At 34.4% G+C, this 10,921-nt stretch overlaps 1 protein-coding gene across 3 annotated transcripts; it reads right to left on the bottom strand.

Moving 5' to 3' along the window:
• Positions 1 to 1,180: 1,180 nt before the first annotated feature.
• Positions 1,181 to 10,451, bottom strand: AIR9 (Outer arm dynein light chain 1 protein). Of its 3 annotated transcripts, none has more exons than XM_079060646.1 (37): positions 10,297 to 10,451; positions 10,079 to 10,171; positions 9,033 to 9,852; positions 8,843 to 8,911; positions 8,640 to 8,705; positions 8,456 to 8,527; positions 8,297 to 8,362; positions 8,132 to 8,194; positions 7,993 to 8,058; positions 7,782 to 7,881; positions 7,552 to 7,653; positions 7,239 to 7,471; positions 7,040 to 7,154; positions 6,837 to 6,957; positions 6,596 to 6,771; positions 6,257 to 6,392; positions 6,071 to 6,171; positions 5,963 to 6,010; positions 5,694 to 5,878; positions 5,481 to 5,598; positions 5,286 to 5,413; positions 5,024 to 5,192; positions 4,833 to 4,951; positions 4,583 to 4,751; positions 4,413 to 4,497; positions 4,231 to 4,304; positions 3,825 to 4,146; positions 3,426 to 3,755; positions 3,251 to 3,324; positions 3,027 to 3,165; positions 2,746 to 2,921; positions 2,501 to 2,656; positions 2,275 to 2,406; positions 2,131 to 2,189; positions 2,002 to 2,034; positions 1,760 to 1,891; positions 1,181 to 1,590 (listed from the first exon to the last, which is right to left on the bottom strand). In XM_079060646.1, exons 3-37 carry the CDS (start codon positions 9,795 to 9,797, stop codon positions 1,414 to 1,416), a joined length of 5,076 nt encoding a protein of 1,691 aa, XP_078916772.1. In that variant the 5' UTR covers positions 9,798 to 9,852; positions 10,079 to 10,171; positions 10,297 to 10,451; the 3' UTR covers positions 1,181 to 1,413. The 3 variants fall into 3 exon arrangements, with proteins under 3 accessions (XP_078916772.1, XP_078916774.1, XP_078916773.1); XM_079060648.1 differs by having other exon boundaries at positions 3,825 to 4,143; XM_079060647.1 differs by lacking the exon at positions 10,079 to 10,171 and having other exon boundaries at positions 10,297 to 10,438.
• Positions 10,452 to 10,921: the final 470 nt, after the last annotated feature.

Below are 10,921 nucleotides of genomic sequence, written 5' to 3'. Positions count from 1 at the left end.
CAAAAATTGGAAAACAAATAAGAAAAAAAAAGATGAAAAAAAAATATAAGACGAAAAGAAATATGAAAAAAAACTAAAAAAAAACTCTAATATACTCTATATATACACTAAAAAATAAATAAAATTAAAAAAAAATCAAATTGTTGAAAAATAAAGTTAAAAATGAAAATAAATAAAGTATATATAAAAAAGAAAATAAAAAATGTATAAAACTGAATAAATAAAGTATACAAAAAACAAAAAATAAAGTTAAAAAACCATGTGGTGTAATTTTTTGCAAACATCAGGGACTAAATTTGAACTTTTTAGTATTGGTTTTGCAAAAAAGTTAACCAAGTTAACTATGAAACTTATTAAGTGTGCTAGAGTGATAATTCTGCGAGAAAGTTATGGCCGTAGCAATAAAAAAAATATTAAGACTTTTTCCAATTACGCGTTAAAAATTTAGGGTTTTTGTATTATTAGTCTTTATATAAAAAACTTTATATTTATAATATCACATATAATATTATAATATATTTTGAAATCATATATATTGATAATAAAAATATAAATATAAAATACAAATAGTTTTCCGGCAGATATATCCCTAATACCATAACCATCACAAACATGCAAAAAAATTCAGAAAAAGTCTCACACCGAGTCACATAACCATTTACCCGGCCCAAAGATCATCCCAAAAGTTATGGGTTATGGTATTTTTGTCATCTCTAGCCTTGTACTATTTTTGACATGCATTAGATTATATTTTAATAGAATTTGCTTCATGTTGTAGTGATGTTTACGATAAAATGTTGTTTTAACAAGAGCATTCACAATAAAAGAGTTCTTTCACAAAACATTTTGGTGTCATGGAATAGCCACATTATCAATAAAAAAAGCTCAACTAAGAACCACAATAGGAGAACTTTTTAATATACTTTTTCATGACTCATCAAATAGATTTATATTATTCTAATGCTTTTGATATAACAGGTTAGGTTGTAATTAGTTGAATATATATAGGACCCGCCAATGTACTGAAAAAGCTTTCACAATGAGAGCTTTTCCAAAGTAAAGATATTGTGGATGCTCTAAATGAAATTTGGAAAATATTTCAAAAAACAACACTTGGTGAATTTAAATGAAAAATAACACTTTCTCTCTTAAGAACTCTTTTCTTGATCCAATCAAAAGATTCATTCAATAGTCATCCATTTAGTTTCATCAAAAACAAGCCACACAAGTAAGAGTATGGAAGAAGACATTCAAAAAACCAATAAGTTACATGTACATCCCTACAACAAACATCACAATAATATATACTGTTTTCTCTTCTCTTTTTTGTCTTAATGGGATATTTAACAACAAACGCCAAGCAAACAATCATGGGGTAGAAGCTCAAATATACAAAGATTTGGTGACTTGATCTCACACATCAATCTTGAGGAGGGAGTTAAGAGAAGTACTGTTGAATCGTTGAGCAAAGCCTCTGATGACCAACACAATCACATCTCTTAAGTGTCGTGTCTGAACCATTAATTCTACTTCATTCTCACTGTCTACAACAATCTTCAGCCTATGTTGGTCATTCCCAAAAGTCTCCACCTACACAAGTTTATCACATATTAATAATCAACTCAATTTTCAAAATTATAAAGGGGAAGTAGGATGCTATAATTAGGTATATTTTTCAAAGTAAAATGCTCTACTAGAAAGAAATGAAAGTAGGATGCTGTAGTAAACAAATCAATGAAACTACATTGCTATTTCTTACATGGAATGGAGGGGTATAGCTTCCCCGAATCTCAGTTGTTGGGAAAGAAGTCTTGGAACCAGGCTTCACAACCTTCACTCTTTTCCTATTAACTTCCAAAATTCTTCTCTCAAGACTACTCACCCCAGAAACCTTCAATAGTAAAAAAAGCACAAGTTAGAATAGTCCCAAGTTCAAAGTGGACAATTTTGCCCCTATCCCACCCTCACATGCATCAATAAATCAACAAGAAAAACAACTACCTTCTTCGAAGATCTGTCCTTGTCACATAATGCCTGTTGAAAAAAAGACACAAAGCTGGTGACTTGTTGAGAAGGGCATTTGCCCCATCGACAATAAACAGATGAGGTTTAAATTTAACATATTCATACCTCAAACTTGACAGATCCAAGATCAAGCTTCTGCTTTACTTCTTTAAGAACATCAGGTTCTACAAGTAGATATGGTGAAAAATAAATTTAGGAAAAATACACAAAAGATCACCATTAAAAATTCATAAAATTAATTTGGCTTACCAACAGTTATTGGTTCAGTTGAAGCAGAAACTGGACATCCCTCAGTTCCATCTTCTCTTACAGGGGTATAAATGGCAACCAACCTGTATCCCACATCATCTACATTTGCTTCATACATCCTTCCTGTTTCACCTACAATAAAAAAAAAAAAAAAAAACAATTTATAGAGCCACATTTCATTTTGTTTCTCATAAAGCGGTAGAATTTTATAAAAGAAAAAAGATACCTGGAATAGAAATAAGATCTGGGCTTCCAACCATTGATCTAAGCCACTGGATTTTACTCTTACCCTCTTTACCTCCACTATAATTACCACGAACTGCATATAAGTTTGTATGGAAACCTCTACCTTCAATTTCCAGCTTCTCTATTTTAGGAATCCCTGAAAAAAATTAAAATCCAAGAAACATTTTTATATATTGATAGAAATTAGAAAGTAACAGAAATGAGAGAATGGAAAAGAAATAAGACCTGGGGAAACAGGGGCAGTTTCGGAATATGCTGGTTCACTCGATCTTCCAAATGTATCTGTTACAATGCACTCACATTTGAAGCGACTACCAATGTCATCAAATCGCAGCTTATATGAGCAAGAACATTGTGATTGTAATGGCTCAAAGGATTTGTTCTCTTCTGAACAAATGTACCTGTGTTTTTATATTTTAATTTTTTAACACAGTATGATAAAATAAATATTGTGAATACGAAACAAAATAAGTTTTATAAACAAGTATTAAAAATAGTTTATATACCATTGGTATCTGACATGCTTCTTGTACTTTTGCCATACGTTCTGTTGAGCATCACTCTTTGGGATAACTTCAATGGCAGTCAATACTTCCCTTTCAACAGCCTTACCAGTAAGCGCAAGCATCTCAATTCTTGGAATCTCTGTGAAATGTAGCATAATATTTATCAAATTTGTATTTTATGAAAAGTATATAAAATAAACCCTAAAAAAATACAAAATTAGTACCTGGGAGAATTACGCCAGTTGGCTCCGACAACTTCAGCTCACCAACAACCGAATCGCTACGAACAGGCGTATACCTTTAAAATGTAGAAAACAAAGTTTTTTTTTATACATGTATATGCAGAGATATTAATAGTGAATTAAATAAAAGGGGTAGAGAAATTAAGAAACTAATTACCCGAATAATAATCGACAGGTGTAATCTGAATCTGAAACTTGATAAGTTTTTGAGTGGGCACCATCGATTAAAACAATTGTTCCCTCTATAGTTTTTCTATACCAACTAAAGATGCTTTCTCCTTCATAACCACCAAAATACTCTCCTTCACCAGAATAACTGCTTAAAGACAACGCCTTTACACCAACTTTGGAAACTTCCGGAAAAGCGGGACCCACTGGATTATTGCAAATGGACACCAACGGTTCCCCGGATTTTCCATCTGAGCGAGTTGGGACCCAATACAAAGCCAAATAAGCTCCCACATCTTCGAGTGATGGAGTGTATGTTCTGTGAAAAGATTATTATTGATATTAAAACAAGTTAATCCCAGATATCATATGGAATAAGTAGGCTTACAGTGTTTTCCCGCATGTCGCCACGTCATCACCAGCATTTTCTGATATATCCATGAGAGTCAATGCATCAAGCTTTGACCGAGTTCTGTACCAGATGTAATTTCCTTCACCTTCTTGTCCACCAAAATATGTCTTTAAGGGAACCACAACTTGGGCCTCACAGCAATCAGGAATTACAAGTTTGACACCCGTAGGATCGCCAGCAGCAATAGGACTAGATATAATACTTTTTGGGTTTCCTTTAACTCCATCTGCTCGCACAGGTGTATAAACAAGCTCCACAAATGTTCCTACTTCCTCTAGAGTCAAATCCAAACGATCTGCTAAGAATGTATGTACAACACTTGTTTAGCAAGCTAACTGTGTCTATGCATGTAAGTGGTAAGATATATTAGGCAAAAACTCACCTTCAGAATGTAGTTTCTCCTTGCTACCATTATCCTTCACTCTAAACCATTCAAAGAAGCAAGCTCCTTTCTCCCTGAAAAGAATCAAATAAACAAACTTTAAAAACAACACAACAAAGTAGATGTGACTAATAACTTGTCATATATTGGATTTTTTAATGAGCTTATAAATGATGAATTACCCTCCACTATAAGATGCAATGAAGGTCAACTGTCCTCCTTCAACCATTGACCCACGAAACTCAAGTGACTTGCAAGTTGGTGGCCCTAAAAGATAAACCATTCAGAGTTTTTTATACTAAATAAAATTAAAGCAGTGTAGTGTGATACTACAAAAGATGTAGCAAAATACCAGAAGATATTGGTCCAATTTGTTCAGATAATACAATAGGACCACGGGCCAAATCCTTTCTCACAGGTTCACATGAAACCGATATAGAAAAACCAATATCATCAAGTGAAAGCAAGTACGATGACGTGGCAGCACCTGCAACTTCACTCTGCATACCATCTGAGCTAGTCTGCACATAGGACTACCATTTAATAAACTATATAACATTTCAAAACTACAAAAACTGTGAATTAATTATCACAAAAAATACCCTAAACCAGCGAAAAACAGATTCTCCCTCTTCACCACCCCAGTATTGTTTGTTAACAGATAATGTAGTGCCTTCAACTGGGGTCCCAACCACTTGTAACGACAGCAATCTAGGGCTTCCTATTATGAGAATAATTAATATTAGACAATAAGTAAGAACAAAAAAGAAATGTGAAAAATGTAATTAATTACCTGGTTGAACACGCTCTTGTCCCATGCAAGTTCTTGACTCCCCTATAATTCCATCATCACGTAATGGAGTACATGTAAAGGAGATAAATTTACCAATGGCATCTTTTGTGACATTATACTGAAGGCAACCAGAAGCCTCAGGTATCACCACACCAGGCTCCGTCTCAACCTGCAAATATAAACATGAAATATTAATAATAATAAAAATGATACAGTGATGATATATTATGTATATCATAGAAAAAACAAACAGTTTTATTACCTCATGAAGATACCAATTATAAATACTCTTTCCTTCATGACCTCCTATGTACCCGTAAGATGCTGTTAGTATTCCACCTTCAGAGTAGTCGCCGGTTATTGATAAGAAATTTAAATTCGGGGGAAGATCTGCAAAGATTTAACAAACATGTTACACAAAAAGTTACTATCAAAAAAGTATATAAAATTCGCTTACTTTCAACTGATTTATCCGATATAATGTAAGCTGGTTCACCAGATTCACCATCTGTATTCACAGGGGTAAATTTGGCAACAATGTAGCATCCAACAGCTCCTAAGGGTATGCGAAAAGCCTGAAATGGAAATACTTATAATTACTCAAGTAAAATCATGTGTTTATATAAGTGTCCATGATTCATAAGATCATAAGAGTTAAAAGACCACTAACCTTGGCCAATTTGGATGTGCTTACTGCTTCTAGACCATTTTCACCATCAAGAATTGAGGAAAATGTTTTGAACCATTGTACTCTACTAGAAGTTTCTGTAGCTCCAGTTACATTACCAGTCACTGTAATCTTACTTCCTTCCCTTAAATCACCGATTATCTTCAAGTTTGTTACTTTTGGTGGAGCTGAAATTGTAATCAGAAGAAAAATGAAGTAAATAAATCGGGTCAAATTTTAATCAACGAGTAGTGTTAGATGTATATAAGTACCTCGTTTGACTATTGGAGATAGTGCTGAAGTGGATTTTCCTTCCTGGCCTGAAAGTTCAATATTATATAAAATAAAATAAAATAAAAACTAGAAATATGTGGACTGACCTTCAAAGTTCACAGGATGATATACAAAAGCCAAACGGGAACCAACATCTTCCTTGGATAAATTATATTCTGTTGTTCCAGTTAGCACCAGGACAAAGTCTCTGTTAAGACAACATAATTGTAGAATTTATTAGAAAAAAGAAATAGAAAAAAGAATATAGTTAAAAAAAGAGTAGAATTACAAACCCTGTATCTTTATTCTCACGCAGCCATTCAAACTTGCTTGGTCCTTCTTTTCCTCCAAAGTAGACACCTGTCCCACTTATGGCATTTCCTTCTACAATGTCTCCCATTATTTGCACATTGTTAACTGATGGGGCAGCTGCAAGTAAGAAAACAGTTTAGCCACTTGAGTACCATTGAATTTCAATTATAGCATTGTACTTTTGATTTTTTTTTTCTTATTAGCATATTATACTATGAAACATTTACCCTATTATAGATTGTATTTGAGTGGCATTGCTATAATTCGGTAGATTTTCAGAAATGAAAGTAGAATGCTATAATAAACAATAAAGAACATACCAGGCTTTATATAATCTGTGATTGCATATTGAGGCTCTCCTTTGGTTCCTTCTTCTGTTACAGGAGTGTACATATAAACTAGACATGAACCAATGTCATCTAGAGTCAACAAATACTCCTCATTTTCAGCACCAGAAATCACCACTGGACTACTATTCCATCTTCTCCTTAACCAACTGAAAGCAACAAGTATCAAGCCTTCTGTTGATAAGTCAAATTACATTGTATGAAAATGGCTTACCTAGAAATGCCTTTTGCTGGGGTCCCACCACACCATGCAACCTCTGGGTGGCCTGTGATTATGTTTCCCTCCACTAGTTCTCCACGCACATCAAGCTTTAAAACCTTTGGGCATCTGGTTCCTACACAAAAAAAGTTAAAACTGATATCTAAATGACACAATCAGGAAAGACTGTTTAGGGTTTAGGGTTTTTCATTATGTACCTGGGGAGACTGGTGAAGATATAGCAAATATAGGGGGATATTTGGTATCTCCTAATACAGGAGTACACTCCACCTTCAAAATCTTGGCCACGTTATCACGTTTTGGCCAGTACACCTAAGCAAAAAGAAAAAACAGTTGCACAAAGTGAGATGTCATTAAAAGCAATAATTCAGAAAAGAACCACTAATGAGTAATTACCTCAGCTGTAGCATTTGGAATTGGAGTGAAGTTTGAAAGAGGTGTGGATCCAATGAACCATTGATAATGCAAAACTAATTCTGACTCATCATTATTTATTTTATCTTTGGTAAAAAGAAAGTGACAGAAACAAGCATCTTCTTCAAATGGTTGATCAACTGAGGCTTCCATGAGCATGTACCCAGGTGGAAAATGGTCTTTCCATTGTTCGACAAGAAAATGAAAAGTTGACTCTGTTTTAAATTAATAGACACTGGTCAAATACTACAGTCAGCTAATAATATTATGACAGAAGAAATCCCATAAAGCTCACCTAGGGCTTGATCTCTCGGGCAAAACTCCCAACCTTTTGCAATGCAAACTGCTGTTTGTGGAGGATAATTTTTCGCAAATGTGATCTCTTTATGAGAAAGATCTAGCAAAATTATCATGTAAGATTCATGTTAGGAGTCAGTTGATGGAAACTTCATGTATAAAATATAAAAAAGTTGATATTCTTATATATTCATGTATTTGATTGATTATACAAACATACACACATACCTCTGTCATTGAACTTTTTCAGAGTTGGGCCAACAAGCAAAATAGAAGCTGCTTCTACATGTGGCATTTCAAGTACAGGATTCTCCTCCAACCGTAAATGCTGCAACATATAGGAATATCATATATATCAAGTAAACCTTTTAAGCATGTTTGTGTGACAGCATATTGATTTAGCTTTAATAGTAAAATAATGATAGATAAGTGAACTTGCCTCTAGTGATGGCAGACATGGAAAACCCTTTAGTGTTGATACTCTATTCTTGCTGGCAGCTAACACCTGTAAAGAACCAAAGGTCAGAGAATGACATAAAAAGTCATTGAAAAAAAACTAGTTATAGGGTGAAAGAAACCTGTAATCGCGGCTGGCTTGCCATTGAAAGAGACTTTAACTTGTTTTGTGCAACTGAAAGGAACTGGAACAAGAAAAAAAAAAATCTTATAGGCTACATGAAATGTTGATAAAGCAATAATTTTGTTGCTATCTTATCAGAGAAGAGTATAAAAAGAGCATGGACCTCCAAATTTGGAAGTGCAGGAAGTGATGTCAGTGAGGTGATTTGATTCCCAGCAAGGTAAAGTTGCTAAAAGAATTGAAAGAAAAAAGAAATATAGTTAAAATAAGTTCAATATTAATGGTCATATCAGATATGAATAATACAATGTGAGGCATTAACCTGCAAGGCTTTACAGGCTTCAAGTGGTTCAAACCCTGGCCCTTTGAAATCATTAAAGCTCAAATCAAGAACCTGTAGATAGGCCACAACAGTCATTTTGAAATCATTATATAATGAAGATAATTTCATATGTCAAATGTCCTAATTGTTTGGGGGAGAAGGAAAAGAAAATATGCATACTAACCTTAACCCGCTTCAGTATTTCAATGCCTTCTAATGAAGATAACAGATTGTCCCTGAGATAAACAAACTGCCACAAAAGAATATCAATCATAGGCTTCTCTAGTAAATGCACAAAACAATTTATATGAATATAAATAGAGATTAACTATACAGAAGATGAATACAATAAATGGAAATCAAAAATAAATGTACATATCAGCTTACCTCTAAATTAGGAGACATGTTCATGCCAGCTTTCAGACTACGGATTCTGTGACCCCTAAGATCCAATCTCTGATATAGTGAGAAGAAAAAGGGAAAAGATGAAAGAGAGTACAATGATCAGTACACTGGGGATTACAGTGGAGTTTTTAAACAAAACAGGCAACAAGATTAGTAAACTTTACGTGCTTACCACATCATCATTAGCTTTAGTCTCAACTTGGGGAAGCATGATCAAACGAGATATCCTGATTTCAGGAGTTGCTGCTTTCCTTTGACTTGATGAAGTTGACATTCTTTCACGGGAAGATGATAGAGACCCAGATTTTGATCCACTGGAAGCTGCAGATGATGAGAGCTTTGAAATTGACTTCCTGGTTGTGCTGCTTGCAGTGCTGTCGATGGATGTTGAAGGAATTCTTGATGATGATGAAGAAAGTGATGGAGATGATTTAACATTAGATGTAAGAGAAGATTGTCCTTTGCTTGCTTCAGATTTACTGCCCATGGTTCTAGAAGCTCTAACAATGGGAGAAGAAGGTTGTGAGCTCTTATGGGCTTCAGGAAGAGACCTCCTCAATGGCTCGGTTGTGGTCAAAGAACTAATCTTCCTTCCAACAGCTGAACCACCACCACTACTGATCTGTTTCTTAACCGGAGGTTGCTGTTGTTTTTCAGGTAAACTCCCAGTGCTATTCCTTCGAATGGCAGGGGCGGAATTGGAAGTAGTATTGCCATGATCTACGGTTGGTTTCCTTGTAGTTGATTTGACCATGTTTGAAGCACCCTTGGGTTCTATCTTCTTTCGGGTAGTTCCAGTAATAGAACCAGAGACTTTCAAAGAAGATGAGACAGTTGGTTTTGTAACACTTCTTGATGCTTTCACACTTTCAGCTGAAGACTGTGTCTTTGTGACAGAAGTCGGGACCTTGTCTAAAGATCCCTCTTCCCCTTCCATTTCACTCTTAAATTAATAAACTTCCCACCACCAAAATCAGCTGCCTTACTTAACGCTGAAAAGAACATAAACAACGACCAGTGAGAACAATTGCAGATAAAAACTAAAAAGCAACTAATTACAATGCGAATCCGCTACAGTGAACATAAACAACGATTCATTGGAAGTATTATGCCAATTTGTTGTGGTTTGATGCCTGCGAATCTAAAGGGACGATAGGGGTATAAACTGGCAGAAATACACAAGTCGTGTAATAAAAAGTAAAAAATTGGAAGAGTTACCACTACAATGAGCAAAAACAACAATCCATGAGAGAAATTGTGCTACTTCTTAAGCAGGAAGTGACAGCGAGTGTAGAAATTGCAAGTAATCGTCTACATGAAAAGTCAAAATCAGAACATTTATGACTACTATACTATGAGCATAAACAAGTATCGAAGACAACAGTCGTGCTACTTCTTGAGCAAAATAAAAAAGGTAAATGATAATGTGGGCGCACCTGTGTGTACTGGAATGTCAGTGCAGATCTGAGGATTACAGTTGGAAGATTGTTTGTTTGCTGTAGAATTAGCTGAACTAGGGCTTGATTATAGCAACAAATCTGGATTAAGAGAGAGGAATGGGTGGGTCTGATTGAGGAAAGTGATGGCGATGGGTCACCTGGTGGGGGGGAAAGTAGCCAAATTTTCCAACAAGTTTTGTTTTCGCGCGCGGCATATAATATAAATATATAATACGCACGCCAAATAAATACATTAGTAATTTATAGAAAGATAATTATGTGTTATTTAAATAAGAGAAAAGGACAATAATAGTTTTTTTTTTAAGTTTTTCATAAAATAGTCCTAAAAATAAAAAATTATCAAAATAGCTATAAACATCTACCAAAATCTAGGTGTCTTGCTAAAATGTTTTTTTTTTATTGAGATTTTCACAAAACACCTACAAAAATCTAAATGTATGATTTTTTCCCCAGAACTTTTCACCGAATAATTTACTTTGAAACTAAATAAATATAATTTTCCGACATTCAAATCGAGAGTGTAGTATGTTCATGAAAAGCCGTTGTTATAAATAACACAATAAAAAAAAAAACTCAAACAGAGTTCGTATGCGGAATTTAT

Source organism: Lactuca virosa, chromosome 7 (genome assembly GCF_052849685.1).
Source record: "Lactuca virosa cultivar CGN04683 chromosome 7, Lactuca_virosa_CGN04683_v6, whole genome shotgun sequence".
NCBI lineage: Eukaryota > Viridiplantae > Streptophyta > Magnoliopsida > Asterales > Asteraceae > Lactuca > Lactuca virosa.
This window is presented reverse-complemented; position numbering and strand designations above follow the sequence as displayed.

What these genes read in the sequence shown, in the direction of transcription:
- AIR9 (XM_079060646.1), bottom strand. Translation starts at nt 9,797, where the DNA reads ATGGAAGGGGAAGAGGGATCTTTAGACAAGGTCCCGACTTCTGTCACA. An exon ending in CATGTCTGCCATCACTAGAG is followed by an intron (nt 7,882 to 7,992) that starts GCAAGTTCACTT and finishes TATATGTTGCAG; the next exon opens with CATTTACGGTTGGAGGAGAA. An exon ending in CACAGATTATATAAAGCCTG is followed by an intron (nt 6,393 to 6,595) that starts GTATGTTCTTTA and finishes TCTTACTTGCAG; the next exon opens with CTGCCCCATCAGTTAACAAT.